At 39.3% G+C, this 26692-nt stretch overlaps 2 protein-coding genes across 2 annotated transcripts in view; one reads left to right on the top strand and one right to left on the bottom strand.

Moving 5' to 3' along the window:
* The window catches only part of LOC131274102 (uncharacterized), a 33694-nt gene extending 18103 nt beyond the window's left edge, over positions 1-15591 (bottom strand). The window contains exons 1-5 of the mRNA XM_058279092.1: positions 15585-15591; positions 15091-15115; positions 5313-5374; positions 4813-4837; positions 102-257 (exon numbers count right to left, since the gene is read on the bottom strand). Of these exons, the coding sequence (XP_058135075.1) occupies positions 102-162 (61 nt within the window). The 5' untranslated portion in view covers positions 163-257; positions 4813-4837; positions 5313-5374; positions 15091-15115; positions 15585-15591. The remainder of the gene's footprint in view (positions 1-101; positions 258-4812; positions 4838-5312; positions 5375-15090; positions 15116-15584) is intronic.
* The window catches only part of LOC131274101 (uncharacterized), a 98342-nt gene that overhangs the window by 50118 nt on the left and 21532 nt on the right, over positions 1-26692 (top strand). The window contains exons 3-4 of the mRNA XM_071208685.1: positions 24747-24808; positions 25284-25308. Coding sequence (XP_071064786.1) covers positions 24747-24808; positions 25284-25308 — 87 coding nt within the window. The remainder of the gene's footprint in view (positions 1-24746; positions 24809-25283; positions 25309-26692) is intronic.

Here is a 26692-nt window from a genome sequence, read left to right as displayed (position 1 = left end):
TGGCATCTTAGCCTTTGTATAGGTTTTCCCTCAGTAGGGGACACTACATAAACTACAGGCAACATTACTGAGGCAATACAATGATTGCAATTCCACTGTACCTTCCAAAGAAGAAGAGTTGCTTGGGGATGTTTGATGTCCCTTCCTCTTCCTTGGCCACATGGTGATTTTGCGACGTCTGACAGACTGGGAATGGCGGGCAGTAGACTTTTCGGATTGAGTAGCACATTTTCTCTTTTTATACTTGAGACATGAACCTGGGAAACGCATGCACAATAGAGATATCAGTTGACATGTTATTGACAGTTGAGCATAGGAAATCTTTAATGAATTATTTAGAGTTCAAACTATCATCCTCTCATTAAGGAGCTTCCCAGAAGACCCCATTGGGACTAATTTTGGTTTCAAAAGATGTTGTAGTTTTGTGTTGTTCACTTTAGAAACTCAATAGACAGATGTGGGATGCCCTTATGGAGATGAGTCAGCACAGGAAAGCAGCAAAGCACAGTGACCAATGTGTGCTAGTGTCTGATCATCTGGGTTCAAATACCATTTAGAGGCCACCCAAGCCAGGTTATAGCTTGTAAATTTTCTGGGTTCAGTTTTCAGCACTGTCATTTGAAAACTTTAATAAGATCTACTTAATCGTGCATATTATGAAACTGAAAATGAGTAAATGCAAGCAAATCCTTAAGAAAAATGCCCAATATGTCATAAAAGACTTAGAAGAGTTCAATTGTTAAAGGTTGGGAGGAATAAGCAAGTATTCTACTAGTGCTTTGCTCCAGAGAGGGTGGCTTGCCCTGAGCCTTGATGGCTCAGGACAGGGGAGGCGTGACACTGACTTTCAGCCCTACATGGGTGTGATGCTTTAGAGCTCCTGGAGAACATGTGCAATGTCCTGTCACCCCCAAATGAGTCCTGTGTGTTCACAACATTGCTGAGTGAAGGATTTGGGTCAGGAAATGTAAGCGCTACCCCAACTTGGCAAATTCCAGGGGTTCCAAGTTCCCTCCCCGGAGCTGTGGACAAAGGCCAGCCAAGTACTTGATTCCAGGGAAGAGAGTGGCTCAAATCCTCACCCTACTGTCTGCCTAAAAGTTAATTCTCTGATGCAGAACATGACTCAGTTTCCCCCAAATGGAGTTCCTCTGAAGGACCAGGGAATCTTGTGGACATCCTACCCCAAACTATTCACACTGTCAGCTGCCTTGTACAAGACTTCCTGGGGGTCAGCTAACCACTCCTGATGACCAGTCATCAGCTTGGCTACCACAGTGGCTCAGAACCCAGGATTTTCACAAATAACTGCCCAGGGCAGCTCTGCAAAGCACTAGCTCCCTTCAACCAGTGAAGCCTGAATAAGCAGTGAGGAAGGAGAGAGTCCCATCCCTAGACATAGCTTAGAATCCCCATCTAGGGATTTCCTCAGCAACCCGGGCCTGCATTCCTTTGGGTCCCACACTCTGATCAATGAAGGGATTTCCTTTTTACTCCCTCTCCCAGGCTGCCCTCAGAAACCTGCATCCTCTGCTATCATCCCACAGAAATCCTGCCAGGAAATCCCAGGTACTTTCCTTTGTAATCTCTGGTCCAAAATGCAGATGTTTTCCATGCATTTCAGCACGTGTATTCAGAAGAATGTTCTCTGTAATTTCCCTTTCCCATCTTTGTCTTTCTGGAGTTCGGTATCAAGATTCTCTTGATTTGATGAAAGAGTGTCCCTCTATATCTATTCTTTGCAAGTGTGTTCTGCTTTGGCATGATGTCTTTATGAATATTGTGTGGTAAACATAGGAAGCCACTGGGACCTGGAGATTACTTTGTGGGCACGCTAACTTTTTGTATTTCTTTTTTCTAAACATTAATGCTTATTTTAATGATTGTGAAGTACACAAATGCACTTCACAGGGCTTGGTGGTTCATATAAGCACATGTGTTGTGAACACCCTGACCTACACTCAGAATGTGTCCAGCCCCTGGCAGCCTAACGTTTGCTACTTCCTGTCAGTAGCCCCCAGCAATTACCACTATTCTGACCGTGATTGCCGTAATTTAGAGTTCTCTCTTTTTCACACCCTATCAATGGAAGCACACAGTATAAACTCTTTTGAGTATGGCTGGATGTTATATCTGAATATTGTGGGAATTCCAAGCTGTTGCTGTGTGAATCAACGTTCGCTGTTTGGAATGCCAAGTAATTATATCACATTAGGACATTGCACAATAAGTGTATTCCTTCTACATTTTATACACTGTATTGTTTCCCTGAATGACTACTCAGGATCTAACTGTTGCAAATGAGTCTTTGCAGGCCTTTCTGTGGACATCACATTCATGCCTCATTCATGGCCCTTAGATTATATAGAACAAGGACAGGGACTGCTGGGTCACAGGTGCACATGCCTCTAATCCATACCAGAACACTGTTTTCCAGGTGAATGTAACAGCGCCCTCCCCACAGCATCATGGGTGAATTTCTCCATGTGTGCACCCATTCTTGGTGTTCATCTTTATACCCAGGTCATTCTGGCACATTTAAGAGGCATCCAGAGCGTCCAGGATACAATTATCCCTTCTATACATCAATGCAATTGACATATATTGTATAGGTGACACCTTCTGCAAAAGAACCTGTACTGTGGATGATTTGACAGGAGACAAATATCAAAACATTTTAGTTCTCCTTTTTTTTTTTTTCCTTTTAATATCTTGGAGAATGAGATATTCAAGTTAAGATTTTCATTCCATTTGTTTCCCAGCAAAAATATGAAATGAAAACACCTATCTGTACTTTGAATATATTTTTGTCATACAGGGTATAGTCTTATAAGTAACACTACAAACAAACCATGCAAAGAAATCAATTCTGTGATGTACTTCAAAATCTGGCAAAAGTTTTCTATGAAGATAGACAGGTCACTAACGCAAAAGACTGTTAAAAGGAATCCTTCCATTTAAGTTAAGCATTTATTTTATTTATATAGTCATGCTTCATAATCACTGAAGCACCTTAAAAGTCTTAAGTGAGTTGTTATGGAAAAAAAAACCTAGAGAAAATCAATATTTGCTATAAAACAGAAAGAAGTGAGTCTTTAGAGACAACAATGATTACAGGAGGGAATGAAAGAAGGAGGAAGGAAGGCAGGGAGGGAGGGAGGGAGGGAGGGAAAAGTTCAGGAAAAAATGAGAAAAAGATTCCTTGGATTTCCAGCTCAGGATTCCTAAAGTGTCTTACAAATGGTAAATCTACAAATGCATAAATAGTAATGTGTTCATTATGACACAACCTGCATCCCATAACACCATCTGTTTTGAAGCACAGCTTAACCACCTTTAAAATCATTTCACCTTCTGCAGGTCCATTTATGCTGCCTCTCCATTTGTTGTCCCTTTTATGGAAGTTTACAGTTTATTTAGGGTCTGGAATTTTGAGTTCTGGGCACAGTATTTTGTGTATTTATTCAGTAATCTGTTGATATATAGGAAATCCAATTTTGAAATTTAAAATGTTGAAATCGTAACATTTAAGGTTACTCTTTTTGCTATTGTGTTTTCCTTCTCAAAAAAATTTTTTTATATTTATAGAAGTTGTAGATTATGAAAATGTTACATAATAACAAGTTCCTCTTTTATTCCTTGTGTGTGTTCATGAATGAGCTGGTGCGTGATCTGTGATGGCACTAAGCAGCCCACACTGGAGAATTCATTAAGGAGATAGGCATGGGTTGAGCACAGAGGATCTCTAACCAGGCACACAAGACAGTTCAATAAGGGTGACCTGGGCTAACAACCAAGGGAAATTTTGAGTTCTTACCTTCTGCTGTACACACAACTCATGGCTTGCAAGACTGGCACATTTCTTGGGCTACTGGCATTAATGTTAGCAAATACACTAGAAGAATCTCCCGATTTTAATCAGATACTGGCCAGGTAATGATGAGTGACCCAAATCTAAGAGATATTGACTTTGTTTCCCTACATAGTGACTTTGAACTCTCAGATATGTGACTGGACAAATGCATGTGAAATTAGCAGTACGGTAATTTGAGAGGTAATCTGGGTTATGTGACACTGGCAAAATCTTATAATGATGAGCAGTGGTTGAAAACTCGGTAGGCTTGAAAACTTTCAAGTACATGCATGGATGCCAATGTTGTCCAAATTTCCCATGTACAGTGTTTGATATCGCCATGTCTGAGCTTTAGATGCAGGTTCAGTTTCAAAATTGGAGCCTCATGCCTGGGTACAGAACTTGGCTCTAAATCTTAGGCTCTAGTGAGACTGTTGACATAGGTCTCTGTGCCTCTGCATTCCAGCTGAGGTGTCAGTATTTTAAACACATGCGTGACATATGGCTGTGATGAGGATTTAATAAGTTACTGTATGTAAACTGTGCACTGGCCAGAAGGAATCATTTTCTTGGTAGAGTTGACAATGTTGATTTACCCGTGTAAACAGGAACACTGTCTAGTATGAATAAATACAAGCACACAGACATACACACATTCAGATTCACAGTTACACAACACAGACTTACTCATTGACAGGCCTCAACTACAATCAATACTAATCCACACTACCCAAGGGCAACCCAGCTGCTTCCAGAAACATGATCAAAGTTGAAGAAACATGATCAAGGTTCTTTCCCTTGAGATCAGTTTTTCTCACACCATCCCCAATTCTCACTCCCACAAGGAACTGGGAATTATCCCAATTATCCCCACCTAAGCCATCATGGAAAGCCCACCTATTCATCTAGATTTCTATTATTTTCTATCCCCAGCCATTCAGTGATTCCAGAATACACACCTTGTTCTCTTGTTCTTGAGGCTACCTGTAATGGAGGAAAAGAAAGCATGTGAGAGTCAGGTTAGGCTGGGTATCGTTTACACAGGTCTTTTGCTCTCTTAGTTGCTATAGAAAACCAGGTGGGGATCCACTCTTAAGTCAAAGAACAAAAAAGCAAAGTAGAGGACACCATTAGAAAAGGTGCAGACCCTCCCAGAATGTATTTCCTTCTATTCCTTTTTGGCAGACAATTACAAAATTATTAATCTAAGGAGAAAAAAATGCCACTAAGGCAGGGGGTCTTCTACATAGTGTCTCCCAACTGACACCACCGATGTTGAAGGCCCTCTGGCACCAGCTGTCCGTTGGTAAGAGAGTCTACCCATTCCTGCTTACCCCCAAGTAGACAGTACCTAAATTCTATACTCTACATGATGAATTTTTCAAATCTGAATTTGATTGCAAAAGAAAGAAACCAAGAAACCAACACATTTATTTTAAATAAAGAAAGTCAACCCTACCTTTGTGTTAGATGGGTTCTCCTCATCTGCCCTGGCATTAGGGAGTTCCTCAGATGGGTCACCTGTGGGAGGTGGGAAGACATAGAGTAACTCTCAGTATATATCAGGAATACATCTCATGAATTTTTCTGGGAACATTGCTTGATTCGTGATGCTTCTCTTTATGGATGTTGGTTATACCAAACCTGAACTGGGCTGCTACTGGGCCACCGACTGCATAAATGTTATTTCTCTTCTCATCTATATACATGATCTTTTTTCTCTGTGTGGGAAAGTGTCAAAGCACTTGCTTATCTATCAATGTCTATGAGTTCATTTTCCTATTTTTCTATCTATTGCTGTGTGTTGAAAGATATGCTGCTCATTAGGTGGTGGAGAAAAAAATTACAGTATTTCCCCCATACATACCATTAGGGAGGGCAGTGGGTAAGTGAAAGCATCCAATAAGTAAGTTTGTCAAATGAAAATTTTGGATAAACCCCAAGGATAAAAGGAAAGGTGCATATTGGTTCATTTACTGACATTTAGAAACTCAGGTTCTTATAACTAGCTTTGGAAAACTAGTTATATGAATGGAAGCAATAGATTCCCTAAACATACTGAGTTATATATGCATTTCAGGATGCTTAGAAATGGTAAAGCATGTTAAAAACCAACTTTAGTACACTTCGTCTTATGAAATGCCTCACTTCTGATGTCTAGCCATCCATTTTAACTCCAAATTCTGAAATAAATAATTTACTTGGCCCTTGCTGAGTTAAAAAACAGCGGCAAAACAGACATGGAGCTGAGGAGAAGATGGAAGGGTACAGAACATTAAAAGAAATACTAAATTTTTCTAATGGGAGATTCATTTTAAGGCAACCAGCTTGATAGAAGGATCTAAAATATGAACGAAGTAGTAAGAGACAAGTATAAAGCTCATCTGAAATGTTGTAGGATGAGTTAGAGAGGAGAAACTAGAAACGAATGAGGAGAATATTCTGTTGAAAAATCACTAGCCAAATTGAGGGGTAGTAGCTAGATTAAGTAAGTCAGTATGTTCACACCTCTTGAGCAGCAATTGAGATTTCCCATCTCTATGAGCCGTATGAACGAAGCTGGGAGCTTTTCCACCTGCCACCAACTTCAAATCTCTCTGGGCACAGAGTGACAGTTAGAACCGTGAGGCAGATGTGCATCATGAAGTAACCATGGCGACCAGTCATCACAGAATTTTCAGAGGGAATGCCTTCTCCATATTGCAAGGTCCAACTGCTGCTGTGCGGCCATTTTCCTTTGCCACCAGCAATGACTGGGTGTTCCTATTTCTCCACATCCTCTCCAGTACTTGTTATTTTCCATGTCTTAATAAGAGCCATTCTAGTGGGTATGCTATGATATCTCATTTTGGTTTTGAATTACATATCCATCATAGCAATGACAGTGAGCATCTTTTTATGTGCTTTCTTGCCATTTTTTACCCTTTGGAGCCATATCCAAGACTTTTGCCCATGTTTCAAAATGTATTTTTAGTTTCATTTTTTCACTGTTAGAAACATTTATTTTGATTCCGTCTACCATAAATAACTCAGGAGAGATTCCACTCAGCCTCAGATGCAATATTTTGTTTATTTTTCAGAGATATATACATCACACAAAATGTTCCATTAAAAAATGAAGGAGATTCCCATATGCCCCATTCCCCACAACCCCCATTTTCTCACATCAACAACTTCTTTCATTAGTGGTGTACATTCATTGCATTTGATGAATACAAATTTTGGAACATTGCTACACACATGGATTATAGTTTACTTTGTAGTTTTCACTCTCTCCCAGTCCATTCAGTGGGTTATGGCAGGATATATAATGCCCTGCATCTGTGCCTGCAATATCATTCAGGCCAACTCCAAGTCCCCAAAACGCCCCCATAATATGCCTCCTTTTCCCTGTCCCTGCCTTCAGCAACTCCAGTGGCCACTGTCTCCACATCAGTGATATAATTTCTTCCATTGCTAGAGCCACAATAATTCTGTAGTCGAATACCGGTAAGTCCACTCTAGGCCATATTTCATTTCCCAATCCTGAGGACTCTGGCATGGCGATGCCCACTTCACTGCAATTGACAGCAGCTTTGTCTGTTTTTTAATTGGGTTGTCTTTCATTCTATATATGTCGACCTTCACGATACTTTATATTTTCTAGACAGAAAACCCTTATTGGATATATGGTTTCCCCACATATCCTTCCATAGAATTAGATTGCTTTTGCTTTCATTATAAAGGCATTTTAGGCACAAAGGTTTATAATCTTGATTAGGTCTCACTTATCTATTTTTCTTTTGTTGCTTTTGCTTTGGGTGTAAAATCTAAGAAGACATTGCCCTGGAGAACTCCCTCCCACCCATGCATTCGCAATCAATGATACCTCACTCCAGAGTTTCCAACAACTGAGGGAGGGCTGAGTTCCCATTCCGGGAAACTCTGCCCCACTCCCCACTGGAGCAGCAACAATACCCAAGTACAAGGGCAAAGACCAGTGAAGAAGGATGGTCCAGTGATGGGCCCTTGATACTGATGACTATGTTTATGGGCCTAAGTGCTTTAAATTACAAGTAGGCCTAAACTGTAGGGTGCCTAAGAGTTACATCCCAAGAGCCTCCACATTGCTCAAATGTGGCCACTCTCTAAGCCAAACTCCGCATGTAAGTGCATTACCTTCCCCCCAGTGTGGGATATGACTCTGGGCATGAGGCTCCCTGGTGCTGAGGTATTACTACCAACACCTGCTGGTGATGTACCTAGAAAAAGACCTTGAATAAAACGGGTAAGTGGTAAAGACAGATGAGTTTATATGGCTAAGAGACTTCAAAATGAGTTGGGAGGTCTTCAGAGGGGTTGCACTTATGCTCATCTCAGCAGGATCTCAGAGACAGCCAAAGTAGGTACAACCCCAGGGAAGGGTCCTTCTGAGGGATACAGACACACCCAGGTTCTCTGATCATGACAGATGGCTCTGGAGTTCACTGCCTCGTCAGTGGAATTTGTGCTCCTGAGTGTGGAGTTGGATTCAGATGTGACTTCTCTATGCATGCTTCTTCTGTCACTTTTCCCTTACCTGTGATAGGTGCTGGGTTTGGTATATGCTCAGGAGACTTGAATCTCTGGACTGCCTATATGCCAGCTGGGTCCTGGGCCTCAGCAGAGTTGCAACACCTACTCTCCTTTTCTTTGGACTTGCCCATGTCAACTAACAGGGAGGTGAGGATAGTCAACCACTGCACCAGGGAACCAAGAGAGTGTACAAATGCAAGCGGGAGAATTCCATCCATCAGCCATGTGGGATCTAAGCCCCCTTTTGATTTTAAAGTTGGAGTGGACATGGCCATCCCAGGGTCCTCAGGATGCAGGAATAAAATAGAATGGATTTACTGGTATTCTCCTATAGAATTGTCATGACTCTAGCATTGGAAGAATTAAATTATTTCATTGATGTGAAGACAGTGGCCATGGGAGTTGCCAAAGGCAGGGACGGGGGAAAAAGAGGTGATATTGGGGCATTTTCAGGACTTGGGAGTTCTTCTCAATGATATTGCAGGGACAGATGCGGGCATAATATAACCTGCCATAACCCACTGAAAGGACTGGGAGTGAGTGCAAACTACAAAATAAACTATAATCCATGCAGTGTAGCAATGCTCCAGAATGTGCTCTTCAAATGCAATGAAATCTACCGGCCTAATGAAAGAAGTTGTCAATTGGAAGGAGTGTGTGTGTGTGTGTGTGTGTGTGTGTGTGTGTGTGTGTGGAATGCAGTATATGGGAACCTTTATATTTTTTAATGCAATAATTTCTGTGATCTATGTATCTTTAAAGTAAGAATGATAATAATAAAAAATATTTTTAAAAAACAAAACTAAATATTGCCCAACTCATGGTTCTGAAGAACTTCTTAAGTTTTCTTCTACAAGTTTTATGTTCCTAGTTCTTTTAAGTCTTTATACGTTTCAGTTAATTTTTGTATATGATATGAGATAGTTGTCCTCCATCATACTTTTACATATGGATGCCCAGTTCTGCCAGCATCAGTTATTGAAGAGACCATTATTTCCCCATTGAGGGTACCTGGCATCCTTGGGAAAAATCAATTGGCCATGAAAGTGAAGGTCAATTTCTGAACTCTCACTTTGATTCCATTGATCTATATATTTATTCTTAGGCCAGGACCATGTTTTTATGACCACTGCTGCTTTGTAATAAGTTTCAAGTCAAGAAAGGTGTGTCCTCCAACTCTGTCTTTCATGATGGTTGTGACTTTTCAGGATAGCATATCCTTCCAAATAAATTTGATGATTGTCTTCCATTTCTGCAAAGCTGTTTATTGCAATTTTCATTGGGATTGCATTGAATCTATCATTCGTTTTTGGTAGAGTTGATATCTTGGCAATATTTAGCCTTCCAATCCGTGAGCATGCAATGTCTTTCCCTTTATTAGGTCTTTGATTTCTGTTTGCACGGTTTTGTAGTTCCCATACATAAGTTCTTTACAACCTCGGCTATATTTATTCTGAGATAGTTGATTTAATTGTAATTGGAAATGGATATTTTTCTTCATTTCCTCCTTGAAACGCTCATTACAATCATTCACAAATATTACAAATTTGTGGGTGTTTATCTCATAGGACATCACTTTGCTCAATTTCTTTCTTGCTCTAGTTAGTATATTTGTTGTAGATTTATGAGGCTTTCTGTACATGGAATCTTGTGGTTTGCAAATAGTGAAAATATTACTTCTTCCTTTCCAATATGGATGACTTTTATTTATTTTTCTTCTCTGCTTGCTCTAGCTAGAATGTCCAGTACAATGCTGAAGAGCAGTGGTGACAGCGGGCATCCTTGTTTTGCTCCAGATCTTAGAAGGAAAGCTTTCGATCTTTCACCATTCAGTATGATGTTTGCAGTGGTTTGTTCCCTATATGCCTGTATTAGTCAGCCAAAGGGGTGCTGATGCAAAGTACCAAAAATCTTTTGGCTTTTATAAAGAGTAATTATTTGTGGTAAAAACTTACACTTATAAGGCCATACAGATTCCAACGCATGGCTGCTTCCCAACCAAAGTCAATTGCCCTGTGTTGAGACAAGATGGTGGGTGTTCTCTGCCTCCTTGTTTCTTCCTCTTAAGGCTGCCCGCCCAGTTTCTTCCAATCTCAGCTTTATGCTGGCATAGGGCTTGTCTCTCTGGGCAAGCAATCAGGCAAATGGCTCATCTCTCCTCAGGGCTCCAGAACTGACAAAAGTTCTCTGTTCCTTGTCTTCTTCTCTCTTCCTGTGTGTTGTCTTGAGTAAGAGTCCTTGATAAGGGGGTGGGTACTCAAACATGAGTCACACCCTCCTGACTTGGTTGAATCAAAGCCCACATTTCACAGGTCAATTTTAAAAATATATTTTTATTTATTTTTAAAAGATACTTAAGATTACATAAAATGTTTCATAAAAACAATATAAGGGATTCCCATATGCCCAACTCCCCACCCCTCCCACTTTTTCCTCTCATGAACAACTTCTTTCATTAGTGTGGTACATTCATTGCAATTGATGAACACACTTTGGAGCATTGCCACCAAGCATGGATTATAGTTTACATTGCAGTTTACATTCTCTCCCTCATAATTCTGTAGGTTTTGGCAGGATATATAATGGTCTGTTTCTGTCATTGCAGTGTCATTCAGGACAATTCCAAATCTTAACTGGTAATTTAGTTAAAGACCTCTGTGGTGAATCTAAGGCAATCAAAGTGGGTTACACTCAGAGGAACAGGCCCATTTACAAAATAATGTCTTTCGGGGGTTTACAAACATAATGACGCTTGGGAGGTCCATTGGTTATTTCAAACTGCCACAGTGTTCATTCTCGTGTAGAGGGCATTTCCTTTTATTCTTACTTTTCTAAGTGATTTTATGAGGAAAAAAACCAGGATTTTGTCACATGCCTTTTCCACGTAAATTGAGATGATCATTTTTGTTCCCTTTTTGTCAATATGGTGTATTATATTAACAGATTTTCTTTTTTTGGAACCACGCTTGCATAATGGGGATAATTCCACTCCTTTTTATGACTAAATAATATTGCAATCTATGCCTGTGTGTGTGTGTGTGTGTGTGTGTGTGTACCATGTTTTGCTTATCTATTCATTAGTTGATTGATAATTTGAGTTCCTTCCATCTTTTCACAATTCGGGATAATGGCCTTATGAACACTGGTGTACAAACATCTTTTCATGACCCTGCTTTCATTTCTTTAGGGTATATATCTAGTGGTGGATTGCCAGGTCATATGGTAGTTCTATACTTAGATCTCTCAGGAATCCCCAGTCTCTCTTCCATAGCCACTGGCCTTGAAAGAGTGTTCCTATTTATCCTCATCCTCTCTACATGTTATTTTCTGTTTTTAATAGCAACCATTTTAGTGAAAAGGTATCTCACTGTGGTTTCAATTTGCATTTTCCTAAAGGCAAATGGTGTTGAGCATCTTTTCAAGGTCCTTCTGGCCCTATGCTTATCTTCTGTGGAGAGCTGTCTTTTCAAATCATTGATTGGAGGTTTTTGATGTGGATTTCATCTCTTTACTTGTAACTGCTCTGTTGAGACTTTCTTTTCTAGAGTCACTGTAGGTTGCTCATGTGTTTCTAGGAATGTATCTATTCCGTCTAGGTTTCTAAATTGTTGGCATACAGTTGTGTGCTCTTAAGATCTGTTACAGCTTGCTGTTCTTTTGTGACTCTCAGAAGATCAAGTAATTAAACTATACATGCCTGTGAGCGTGTGGTTCGATTGGACTGTGTCTGTGAGGCATAACATAGATTGGGTCTCCACACTCTTGCTGGTATCTCCTGTATTATACATAGAGAAGTAGATCAAAACAGAGAAAGACAGGTGCCATTTTTACCCTGCAATGTGAGAAAGATCTTCAGATCTCTAGCTGCCATAGCTGAAGAAACGTGATACCCAAGAGGTTAAACCCATGGAGCATATCAAAGCCAAAGAGACCAGCCCTGCCATATGCTTCATTGCCTACAGCTAGCTCAAGGGGAATGCAGCCTGGAGGAGAGGGCACACACAGGCTGTCACCTTCTCTTGCCATGTTGCAAGACTTCAGGTTCTGCTAGCAGCCAACCTTTGATGAGAAAGCATCTCTGATGATGCCTCAGTTTGGACATTTTTGCAGCCTCAGAACTGTAAGTCTTTACCCTAAGAAATTCCCTTTACAAAAAGCCAATGCAGTTTTCGTATATTGCATTAGCTATCTTTGTCAAAGAAGAACAAGATCTTTTTTATTCCTGTGGGATCAGTATAATGTTTCCTGCTCTTTTCTGAAATTACTTATTTGCATCCTCTTCCTCTCTTTCTTTGTCTGCCTAGCAAACAGTTTGTCAATTTTATTGATATTTCCAAAGAACCAACTTCTAGTTTTCTTAATACTTCTCTATTGTTTTTGTTTTTTATTCTCTATTTCTTTTATTTATTATGTAATGTTTGTAATTTCTTTCTGCTTGTTTTGGATTTAGTCTGTTGTTCTTTTTTGCTAGATCCTCCTGGTGTGCAGTTAGGTCTTTGATTTTTCCTTTCTTCTTTTGTAGTGTAATCATTGAGGGGAAAAAATTTCCCTCTCAGTACTGCCTTTATTGCATCCCATAGTTTTGCTTGTAATGTATTTGTTTTCATTCATCTCAAAATATTTCCTAATTGCGTTTCTGCGTATTTTTTGACTTGTTGGTTTGCCATTTGAGCTGTGGCATATTAGGACCCTCCCTTTAAAAAAATGTTTCTCCCACAAAGTTACTGGTGGTGAAAATCAAAGCCCCAGAAGATGTTCCTGAGCCATAAGAAGGGCCCAAATACTGACCTATATAAACCTACAGAAAATGAAAAATGGGGCTCAGAATTTGGACATCAACTCTACTTTGGACCCACATGTCATAAATCTGTTCCTCCATGTCTGAGTGCTGGATTTGGGTTTCTCTGTTATTCAGTACTCCTGACTTTGCTGCAACAAAACAATGAAACACCTTAAATGTCTAATTTGTGTTATTATGGAAACCATCTAAAAAATTAATTTATGATGTAAAACACAAAGAAAAAATTAGATCAAATTGATCATTATTGATGTTTCATAACCAGAAAATGTAAAATAAAATAAAAGATAGGTAAAGGAAAGGTTGAGGGAAAATATGAAAAAGTTTCCTTATATTTCTAACTAAGGCATCTGAAGGGATTAGAAACACAATCTACAAATGTGTAAATACTAAAATATGCATTATGACACTGTGTCCCATAACTCCATCTGACTGCAAGCATAGCCTAATCTCCAATAGCTTCTTTACACCTTCCAAAACCACCTTACACAGATCCATTTATGCTGCCTCTGCTTTTGTCATCACTTAATGAAATTTTAAATTCAATTGGGGAACTGGATTATTGAATTTTGGGCACAATATTTTATTGTATTTAACTAGTAAACTGTTATTATAAAGGTCATCAAATATTGAAAATTAAAATATTGAAATCCTAACATTTAAAAGTAACTGCTCTTTTTCCTATACTAGTTTCCTTCTTGGCTTCCTTTTTTGTTACGTGTGTATATTCATGAAATGATCTGGCACTCTATCTACACTGGCAATAAGCACTCATTCAGGAGAGTAGACATAGGTTGAGCATAGAGGGTCTCTAATCCAGGTGGACAAGACTCTTCGAAAAGACTGACATAGGCAAAAAAAGAATTTTGGGGGACAAAATAACCCAGGGGGATTTTTATTTCTTACCTGCTGCTGTATGTGAGGCCCATGGCTTGTCAGATTGGAGCATTTCATGGGCTCATGAAAATAATGTTATGAAATATACTAAAGTATCTCTCCAATTATAATTAGATTCGTCAGGTAATAAAGAGTGACCCAACTCTAACAGATGTTGACTTTCTTGTCTTAAGTGTTGACCTTGAACTCTTAGATCTGTGGATGGCCAAAAGCATGGGAAATTTACAGTGAGATGCTTTGAGAAGGGCCCTGGGTTACGTTATACTGGCAGTATCTTGTAACAATGGGCAGTGGTTGGGTACTCTACAGGCTTGCAAAATTTCAAATACATGAACAGATGCTAATTTTGTCTAGTATTCCCATGTATGTTGTGTAATATTACCATGTCTGAGTTTTAAGTGCATGTTTACAGTTTTAACATCCAGGCCACATGCCTGGGTACATATCTTAGCTCTAAGTCATAGAAGCTAGTAACATTGTTGACAGTTGTCTCTGTGCCTCTCTTTTCCATCTGATGTGTGTGTATAGTAAACACAGACACCACATATGGCTTGACCAGAGTTCAGTGAGTTACTATAGTAAATTTTGCTGTGGTCAGAAGGAAGTATTTTGTTGTCAGAGTTGACAGTGATAATTTTCCTGTGTAAACATAACACTGTCTAGTATGAAGAAATACAAGCACACTCACATATATATACTCAGATATACAATAATATGATGTAGACTTGTTCATTGACATCCCTTAACTCTAATTCAAACAAATCCATACCACTGAAGTGGAATGGAGTTGCTTCCAGGGACTTCAGAAACGTTCAAATTCTTACACTTGAGATTGGTTTCTCTCACCACACCCCAATTCTTACTCTCACATGGAATCTGGAATTACACCAGTTTTCCCCACTAAAACCATCAAGGAAAAACCAATGGGACTTATCTGGATTTCCATCCTTTTCTATCCTCAGCCTGTGAGAGATCCCCAAATACACACCTTTTTCTCTTGTTCTTGAGGCCACCTGTAATGAAAGAAAGAACATATGAGGATCAGATCATGCTGTGTACTGTTTACACAGGTCTTTTGCTTTCTTGGTTACTCTAGACAATCAGATGAGAAACCATGGTTGAGTCAAAGAACACAAAATCAAGAGTAGAGGGGGCACCATTTGAAAAGGTGCACAATTTCCTAAAAGTTATTTCTTTCTCTTCCTTTTTGGTAGGCAATTCAAAAATTATTAATCCAAAGAGGAAACTTTGTCACTGAGGAAAAGGTCTTCTATCTGTGAGTCTCCCACCCGAGGCCACCAAAACTGAAGCCTCTCTGTCACCAGGTATCTGTTAGTTAGAGAGTCTATCTATGCCCACTACCCACAATCAGACAGTACTGAATTCTATTATCTACATAATCAGGTTTTCAAATCTGAACTTGATTGAAAAAGAAACCTAGAAAGTAACACATCAATTTCAAACAAAGAAAGGAAGTCTTACCTTGGTCTTATATGGATTCTACACATCTGCCCTGGAATTAGGAAGTTCCTCCAATGGATCACCTGTGGAAGATGGGAAGATAGAGAGTAACTATCAGTATATTAGAAATGCACCTTGTGAATTACTCATGTAACAATGCTTGACTCTTACAATGTGCTTCTGTTTATGAATGTTTGTTAACAAACCAAAATTGACCTACTGGGCTATCCACTGCGCAAATTCTATTTCTCTTTTATCTATATATATTATGTTTTCTCAGTGTGGAAACTGCCTAAGTACTTGGTTATCTATCAATTGCTATGAGTTAATTGAACTAATTTTCTGAATATCACTGTGTATTGAAAGACTATTCACTGCACAGTGGAGAAAATGTCCTCTCTTTTCCCAATACTTACCATTATGGAGGAAAATGGATAGGTGAAAGCATTGATATATAACTATATAAAAATGAAAATTTTAGATTAGCCCACAAGGATAAAAGTAAATGTGCATATTGGTTCATAAATTGATATTTAGAAATTCAAGTTTTTAGTTTTGGAAAACTAATTATGTGAATGGAAGGAACAGACCCCACATATACTTAGTTATATACTCATTTCAAGATGAATAGAAGTTGAAAAGTATGTTAAAAACAAACTTTCAGACTTCTCATCATGTGAAATGTCTCACTTTCGATCACAGTAATTCCAGATTTACTATATAATCTGAAATAAATAATTGACTACATCCTTCCTTGGTAAAAAAAAAAAAATCACAATGGACATGGCCATGAGGAAGAGAGTGAAAGATACAGAAAATCATAAGAAATACTAAATTTCTCTAAAGGGAGATTCATTTTAAGGCAATGAGTTTGACAGAAGGACCTAATATATATATTCAACACTAAGAGAAGCATAAAACACATATAAAAGTCTGTAGGACAAATTGGAGACGATAAACTAAAGAAAGAAAAGAATATTTTGTGAAAAAAATAACCATATTTGGGGGGGTTGGATTAATTAAGTAGGTCAGTGATCATATCTCTCAAGCAGCAATTGAGATTTCCCATCTCTATGAACCATAGGAATGAATGTGGGAACTTTTCCATCTGCTACCAATTTAAAATCTCACTGGGCACAGAGTGACTGTTAGAACCATGAGCCATATATGTATCATAAGATAACCATACCAACCAGTCATCGCAGAATTTTCAGAGTGAATGTATTCTCCATATTGCGAGGTCCAACTGCTGCCCTGTGACCATTTTCCTTTGCCACCAGCAATGAATGGGTACTACTGTTTTTCTACATCCTCTCCAATACTTATTTTCAGTTTTGTGTTTTTTAACAGTCATTCTAGTAGGTATGAAATGGTATCTTATTTTGGTTTTGAGTAACATATCTTAATAGTTAATGATGGTGAACCTCTTTTCACCTGCTTTCTAGAAATTTATACATCATCTTTGAAGGACATAAGTCTTTTTCCAATTTTTTAAGTGGGTTGTTTTTCACTGTTTGTTGAACTTTAGAGTTCTTTATATATTCTAGAAATAAAACCCTTATTGGATATATGGTTTACAAATATTTTCTACCCTGGAATTAACTGACTTTTTGTCTTTGTGGTAAAGTCATTTTAGGCACAAAAGTTTTTAAATTTGATGAGGTCTCATTCATCTATTTTCTTTTCCTATCTGTGCTTTTGGTATAAATTCTAAGAAAACATTTCCTAACACAAGATGCTGAAGGCTGTATTTATGTTTTCTTGTACAAGTTTAATGTTTCTACCTTGTCCCGGCCTGCGGGACAGTAACGAGGGCTCGAAACCTGCCGAAAAAGAACGGTGGGACAAGAGACACGAAGAATGACAGCAAGACAGTGTTCTGATCAAGCTGCAAAAATTTTATTGAGGGAACAAAGCATATATACTCTTGGGAAGGGGCAGTGAATAGGGAGAGGTGGAGGTTAGGGATTGGCTGTCGCTATTGCTGGGGTAAGTGGCAGGGTTTAGGGATTGGTAGCTGCTGTTGCTGGGGTGGAAGGCAGACTTTAGTCTCGCGCCTTGAGCCTGCACACTGCCTTATCAGTCTGGGCAGTGGCGGGAAACGGAGAACAAAGGAGCAGGGAGGAAGAAGAACAAGGAAGTGGGCTCTGCTCTGGCGGCCATGTTGCTGGCATTGCTGAACTCAGTGTATACTCATATTGACTGCTCCCAACATTACCTCTTCTAAGACTTTATACATTTTCAGGTAATTTATGTACATGATATGAGATAGGGGTCTTCCATCTCTCTTTCGCATATGGATATCCAGTTCTCCAGCATCATTATTGAGGCTATTCTTTCCACCATTGAGTGGATTTGGAAGACTTGTCAAAAATCAATACGACATACATGTGAGGTTCTATTTCTGAAATCATGCAGTCCAATCAAAGAACCACACGCTCACAGGCATGTATTAGTTTAATTACTTGATCTTCTGAGAGTCACAAAAGAACAGCAAGCTGTAACAGATCTTAAGAGCACACACTGTATGCCAACAATTTAGAAACCTAGACGGAATAGATACATTCCTAGAAACACATGAGCAACCTACAGTGACTCTAGAAAAGAAAGTCTCAACAGAGCAGTTACAAGTAAAGAGATGAAATCCACATCAAAAACCTCCAATCAATGATTTGAAAAGACAGCTCTCCACAGAAGATAAGCATAGGGCCAGAAGGACCTTGAAAAGATGCTCAACACCATTTGCCTTTAGGAAAATGCAAATTGAAACCACAGTGAGATACCTTTTCACTAAAATGGTTGCTATTAAAAACAGAAAATAACATGTAGAGAGGATGAGGATAAATAGGAACACTCTTTCAAGGCCAGTGGCTATGGAAGAGAGACTGGGGATTCCTGAGAGATCTAAGTATAGAACTACCATATGACCTGGCAATCCACCACTAGATATATACCCTAAAGAAATGAAAGCAGGGTCATGAAAAGATGTTTGTACACCAGTGTTCATAAGGCCATTATCCCGAATTGTGAAAAGATGGAAGGAACTCAAATTATCAATCAACTAATGAATAGATAAGCAAAACATGGTACACACACACACACACACACACACACACAGGCATAGATTGCAATATTATTTAGTCATAAAAAGGAGTGGAATTATCCCCATTATGCAAGCGTGGTTCCAAAAAAAGAAAATCTGTTAATATAATACACCATATTGACAAAAAGGGAACAAAAATGATCATCTCAATTTACGTGGAAAAGGCATGTGACAAAATCCTGGTTTTTTTCCTCATAAAATCACTTAGAAAAGTAAGAATAAAAGGAAATGCCCTCTACACGAGAATGAACACTGTGGCAGTTTGAAATAACCAATGGACCTCCCAAGCGTCATTATGTTTGTAAACCCCCGAAAGACATTATTTTGTAAATGGGCCTGTTCCTCTGAGTGTAACCCACTTTGATTGCCTTAGATTCACCACAGAGGTCTTTAACTAAATTACCAGTTAAGATTTGGAATTGTCCTGAATGACACTGCAATGACAGAAACAGACCATTATATATCCTGCCAAAACCTACAGAATTATGAGGGAGAGAATGTAAACTGCAATGTAAACTATAATCCATGCTTGGTGGCAATGCTCCAAAGTGTGTTCATCAATTGCAATGAATGTACCACACTAATGAAAGAAGTTGTTCATGAGAGGAAAAAGTGGGAGGGGTGGGGAGTTGGGCATATGGGAATCCCTTATATTGTTTTTATGAAACATTTTATGTAATCTTAAGTATCTTTTAAAAATAAATAAAAATATATTTTTAAAATTGACCTGTGAAATGTGGGCTTTGATTCAACCAAGTCAGGAGGGTGTGACTCATGTTTGAGTACCCACCCCCTTATCAAGGACTCTTACTCAAGACAACACACAGGAAGAGAGAAGAAGACAAGGAACAGAGAACTTTTGTCAGTTCTGGAGCCCTGAGGAGAGATGAGCCATTTGCCTGATTGCTTGCCCAGAGAGACAAGCCCTATGCCAGCATAAAGCTGAGATTGGAAGAAACTGGGCGGGCAGCCTTAAGAGGAAGAAACAAGGAGGCAGAGAACACCCACCATCTTGTCTCAACACAGGGCAATTGACTTTGGTTGGGAAGCAGCCATGCGTTGGAATCTGTATGGCCTTATAAGTGTAAGTTTTTACCACAAATAATTACTCTTTATAAAAGCCAAAAGATTTTTGGTACTTTGCATCAGCACCCCTTTGGCTGACTAATACAGGCATATAGGGAACAAACCACTGCAAACATCATACTGAATGGTGAAAGATCGAAAGCTTTCCTTCTAAGATCTGGAGCAAAACAAGGATGCCCGCTGTCACCACTGCTCTTCAGCATTGTACTGGACATTCTAGCTAGAGCAAGCAGAGAAGAAAAATAAATAAAAGTCATCCATATTGGAAAGGAAGAAGTAACATTTTCACTATTTGCAAACCACAAGATTCCATGTACAGAAAGCCTCATAAATCTACAACAAATATACTAACTAGAGCAAGAAAGAAATTGAGCAAAGTGATGTCCTATGAGATAAACACCCACAAATTTGTAATATTTGTGAATGATTGTAATGAGCGTTTCAAGGAGGAAATGAAGAAAAATATCCATTTCCAATTACAATTAAATCAACTATCTCAGAATAAATATAGCCGAGGTTGTAAAGAACTTATGTATGGGAACTACAAAACCGTGCAAACAGAAATCAAAGACCTAATAAAGGGAAAGACATTGCATGCTCACGGATTGGAAGGCTAAATATTGCCAAGATATCAACTCTACCAAAAACGAATGATAGATTCAATGCAATCCCAATGAAAATTGCAATAAACAGCTTTGCAGAAATGGAAGACAATCATCAAATTTATTTGGAAGGATATGCTATCCTGAAAAGTCACAACCATCATGAAAGACAGAGTTGGAGGACACACCTTTCTTGACTTGAAACTTATTACAAAGCAGCAGTGGTCATAAAAACATGGTCCTGGCCTAAGAATAAATATATAGATCAATGGAATCAAAGTGAGAGTTCAGAAATTGACCTTCACTTTCATGGCCAATTGATTTTTCCCAAGGATGCCAGGTACCCTCAATGGGGAAATAATGGTCTCTTCAATAACTGATGCTGGCAGAACTGGGCATCCATATGTAAAAGTATGATGGAGGACAACTATCTCATATCATATACAAAAATTAACTGAAACGTATAAAGACTTAAAAGAACTAGGAACATAAAACTTGTAGAAGAAAACTTAAGAAGTTCTTCAGAACCATGAGTTGGGCAATATTTAGTTTTGTTTTTTAAAAATATTTTTTATTATTATCATTCTTACTTTAAAGATACATAGATCACAGAAATTATTGCATTAAAAAATATAAAGGTTCCCATATACTGCATTCCACACACACACACACACACACACACACACACACACACACACACACACACTCCTTCCAATTGACAACTTCTTTCATTAGGCCGGTAGATTTCATTGCATTTGAAGAGCACATTCTGGAGCATTGCTACACTGCATGGATTATAGTTTATTTTGTAGTTTGCACTCACTCCCAGTCCTTTCAGTGGGTTATGGCAGGTTATATTATGCCCGCATCTGTCCCTGCAATATCATTGAGAAGAACTCCCAAGTCCTGAAAATGCCCCAATATCACCTCTTTTTCCCCCGTCCCTGCCTTTGGCAACTCCCATGGCCACTGTCTTCACATCAATGAAATAATTTAATTCTTCCAATGCTAGAGTCATGACAATTCTATAGGAGAATACCAGTAAATCCATTCTATTTTATTCCTGCATCCTGAGGACCCTGGGATGGCCATGTCCACTCCAACTTTAAAATCAAAAGGGGGCTTAGATCCCACATGGCTGATGGATGGAATTCTCCCGCTTGCATTTGTACACTCTCTTGGTTCCCTGGTGCAGTGGTTGACTATCCTCACCTCCCTGTTAGTTGACATGGGCAAGTCCAAAGAAAAGGAGAGTAGGTGTTGCAACTCTGCTGAGGCCCAGGACCCAGCTGGCATATAGGCAGTCCAGAGATTCAAGTCTCCTGAGCATATACCAAACCCAGCACCTATCACAGGTAAGGGAAAAGTGACAGAAGAAGCATGCATAGAGAAGTCACATCTGAATCCAACTCCACACTCAGGAGCACAAATTCCACTGACGAGGCAGTGAACTCCAGAGCCATCTGTCATGATCAGAGAACCTGGGTGTGTCTGTATCCCTCAGAAGGACCCTTCCCTGGGGTTGTACCTACTTTGGCTGTCTCTGAGATCCTGCTGAGATGAGCATAAGTGCAACCCCTCTGAAGACCTCCCAACTCATTTTGAAGTCTCTTAGCCATATAAACTCATCTGTCTTTACCACTTACCCGTTTTATTCAAGGTCTTTTTCTAGGTACATCACCAGCAGGTGTTGGTAGTAATACCTCAGCACCAGGGAGCCTCATGCCCAGAGTCATATCCCACACTGGGGGGAAGGTAATGCACTTACATGCGGAGTTTGGCTTAGAGAGTGGCCACATTTGAGCAATGTGGAGGCTCTTGGGATGTAACTCTTAGGCACCCTACAGTTTAGGCCTACTTGTAATTTAAAGCACTTAGGCCCATAAACATAGTCATCAGTATCAAGGGCCCATCACTGGACCATCCTTCTTCACTGGTCTTTGCCCTTGTACTTGGGTATTGTTGCTGCTCCAGTGGGGAGTGGGGCAGAGTTTCCCGGAATGGGAACTCAGCCCTCCCTCAGTTGTTGGAAACTCTGGAGTGAGGTATCATTGATTGCGAATGCATGGGTGGGAGGGAGTTCTCCAGGGCAATGTCTTCTTAGATTTTACACCCAAAGCAAAAGCAACAAAAGAAAAATAGATAAGTGAGACCTAATCAAGATTATAAACCTTTGTGCCTAAAATGCCTTTATAATGAAAGCAAAAGCAATCTAATTCTATGGAAGGATATGTGGGGAAACCATATATCCAATAAGGGTTTTCTGTCTAGAAAATATAAAGTATCGTGAAGGTCGACATATATAGAATGAAAGACAACCCAATTAAAAAACAGACAAAGCTGCTGTCAATTGCAGTGAAGTGGGCATCGCCATGCCAGAGTCCTCAGGATTGGGAAATGAAATATGGCCTAGAGTGGACTTACCGGTATTCGACTACAGAATTATTGTGGCTCTAGCAATGGAAGAAATTATATCACTGATGTGGAGACAGTGGCCACTGGAGTTGCTGAAGGCAGGGACAGGGAAAAGGAGGCATATTATGGGGGCGTTTTGGGGACTTGGAGTTGGCCTGAATGATATTGCAGGCACAGATGCAGGGCATTATATATCCTGCCATAACCCACTGAATGGACTGGGAGAGAGTGAAAACTACAAAGTAAACTATAATCCATGTGTGTAGCAATGTTCCAAAATTTGTATTCATCAAATGCAATGAATGTACACCACTAATGAAAGAAGTTGTTGATGTGAGAAAATGGGGGTTGTGGGGAATGGGGCATATGGGAATCTCCTTCATTTTTTAATGGAACATTTTGTGTGATGTATATATCTCTGAAAAATAAACAAAATATTGCATCTGAGGCTGAGTGGAATCTCTCCTGAGTTATTTATGGTAGACGGAATCAAAATAAATGTTTCTAACAGTGAAAAAATGAAACTAAAAATACATTTTGAAACATGGGCAAAAGTCTTGGATATGGCTCCAAAGGGTAAAAAATGGCAAGAAAGCACATAAAAAGATGCTCACTGTCATTGCTATGATGGATATGTAATTCAAAACCAAAATGAGATATCATAGCATACCCACTAGAATGGCTCTTATTAAGACATGGAAAATAACAAGTACTGGAGAGGATGTGGAGAAATAGGAACACCCAGTCATTGCTGGTGGCAAAGGAAAATGGCCGCACAGCAGCAGTTGGACCTTGCAATATGGAGAAGGCATTCCCTCTGAAAATTCTGTGATGACTGGTCGCCATGGTTACTTCATGATGCACATCTGCCTCACGGTTCTAACTGTCACTCTGTGCCCAGAGAGATTTGAAGTTGGTGGCAGGTGGAAAAGCTCCCAGCTTCGTTCATACGGCTCATAGAGATGGGAAATCTCAATTGCTGCTCAAGAGGTGTGAACATACTGACTTACTTAATCTAGCTACTACCCCTCAATTTGGCTAGTGATTTTTCAACAGAATATTCTCCTCATTCGTTTCTAGTTTCTCCTCTCTAACTCATCCTACAACATTTCAGATGAGCTTTATACTTGTCTCTTACTACTTCGTTCATATTTTAGATCCTTCTATCAAGCTGGTTGCCTTAAAATGAATCTCCCATTAGAAAAATTTAGTATTTCTTTTAATGTTCTGTACCCTTCCATCTTCTCCTCAGCTCCATGTCTGTTTTGCCGCTGTTTTTTAACTCAGCAAGGGCCAAGTAAATTATTTATTTCAGAATTTGGAGTTAAAATGGATGGCTAGACATCAGAAGTGAGGCATTTCATAAGACGAAGTGTACTAAAGTTGGTTTTTAACATGCTTTACCATTTCTAAGCATCCTGAAATGCATATATAACTCAGTATGTTTAGGGAATCTATTGCTTCCATTCATATAACTAGTTTTCCAAAGCTAGTTATAAGAACCTGAGTTTCTAAATGTCAGTAAATGAACCAATATGCACCTTTCCTTTTATCCTTGGGGTTTATCCAAAATTTTCATTTGACAAACTTACTTATTGGATGCTTTCACTTACCCACTGCCCTCCCTAATGGTATGTATGGGGGAAATACTGTAATTTTTTTCTCCACCACCTAATGAGCAGCATATCTTTCAACACACAGCAATAGATAGAAAAATAGGAAAATGAACTCATAGACATTGATAGATAAGCAAGTGCTTTGACACTTTCCCACACAGAGAAAAAAGATCATGTATATAGATGAGAAGAGAAATAACATTTATGCAGTCGGTGGCCCAGTAGCAGCCCAGTTCAGGTTTGGTATAACCAACATCCATAAAGAGAAGCATCACGAATCAAGCAATGTTCCCAGAAAAATTCATGAGATGTATTCCTGATATATACTGAGAGTTACTCTATGTCTTCCCACCTCCCACAGGTGACCCATCTGAGGAACTCCCTAATGCCAGGGCAGATGAGGAGAACCCATCTAACACAAAGGTAGGGTTGACTTTCTTTATTTAAAATAAATGTGTTGGTTTCTTGGTTTCTTTCTTTTGCAATCAAATTCAGATTTGAAAAATTCATCATGTAGAGTATAGAATTTAGGTACTGTCTACTTGGGGGTAAGCAGGAATGGGTAGACTCTCTTACCAACGGACAGCTGGTGCCAGAGGGCCTTCAACATCGGTGGTGTCAGTTGGGAGACACTATGTAGAAGACCCCCTGCCTTAGTGGCATTTTTTTCTCCTTAGATTAATAATTTTGTAATTGTCTGCCAAAAAGGAATAGAAGGAAATACATTCTGGGAGGGTCTGCACCTTTTCTAATGGTGTCCTCTACTTTGCTTTTTTGTTCTTTGACTTAAGAGTGGATCCCCACCTGGTTTTCTATAGCAACTAAGAGAGCAAAAGACCTGTGTAAACGATACCCAGCCTAACCTGACTCTCACATGCTTTCTTTTCCTCCATTACAGGTAGCCTCAAGAACAAGAGAACAAGGTGTGTATTCTGGAATCACTGAATGGCTGGGGATAGAAAATAATAGAAATCTAGATGAATAGGTGGGCTTTCCATGATGGCTTAGGTGGGGATAATTGGGATAATTCCCAGTTCCTTGTGGGAGTGAGAATTGGGGATGGTGTGAGAAAAACTGATCTCAAGGGAAAGAACCTTGATCATGTTTCTTCAACTTTGATCATGTTTCTGGAAGCAGCTGGGTTGCCCTTGGGTAGTGTGGATTAGTATTGATTGTAGTTGAGGCCTGTCAATGAGTAAGTCTGTGTTGTGTAACTGTGAATCTGAATGTGTGTATGTCTGTGTGCTTGTATTTATTCATACTAGACAGTGTTCCTGTTTACACGGGTAAATCAACATTGTCAACTCTACCAAGAAAATGATTCCTTCTGGCCAGTGCACAGTTTACATACAGTAACTTATTAAATCCTCATCACAGCCATATGTCACGCATGTGTTTAAAATACTGACACCTCAGCTGGAATGCAGAGGCACAGAGACCTATGTCAACAGTCTCACTAGAGCCTAAGATTTAGAGCCAAGTTCTGTACCCAGGCATGAGGCTCCAATTTTGAAACTGAACCTGCATCTAAAGCTCAGACATGGCGATATCAAACACTGTACATGGGAAATTTGGACAACATTGGCATCCATGCATGTACTTGAAAGTTTTCAAGCCTACCGAGTTTTCAACCACTGCTCATCATTATAAGATTTTGCCAGTGTCACATAACCCAGATTACCTCTCAAATTACCGTACTGCTAATTTCACATGCATTTGTCCAGTCACATATCTGAGAGTTCAAAGTCACTATGTAGGGAAACAAAGTCAATATCTCTTAGATTTGGGTCACTCATCATTACCTGGCCAGTATCTGATTAAAATCGGGAGATTCTTCTAGTGTATTTGCTAACATTAATGCCAGTAGCCCAAGAAATGTGCCAGTCTTGCAAGCCATGAGTTGTGTGTACAGCAGAAGGTAAGAACTCAAAATTTCCCTTGGTTGTTAGCCCAGGTCACCCTTATTGAACTGTCTTGTGTGCCTGGTTAGAGATCCTCTGTGCTCAACCCATGCCTATCTCCTTAATGAATTCTCCAGTGTGGGCTGCTTAGTGCCATCACAGATCGCGCACCAGCTCATTCATGAACACACACAAGGAATAAAAGAGGAACTTGTTATTATGTAACATTTTCATAATCTACAACTTCTATAAATATAAAAAAATTTTTTTGAGAAGGAAAACACAATAGCAAAAAGAGTAACCTTAAATGTTACGATTTCAACATTTTAAATTTCAAAATTGGATTTCCTATATATCAACAGATTACTGAATAAATACACAAAATACTGTGCCCAGAACTCAAAAT

The sequence above is a fragment of the Dasypus novemcinctus genome, chromosome 17 (genome assembly GCF_030445035.2).
Source record: "Dasypus novemcinctus isolate mDasNov1 chromosome 17, mDasNov1.1.hap2, whole genome shotgun sequence".
NCBI lineage: Eukaryota > Metazoa > Chordata > Mammalia > Cingulata > Dasypodidae > Dasypus > Dasypus novemcinctus.
This window is presented reverse-complemented; position numbering and strand designations above follow the sequence as displayed.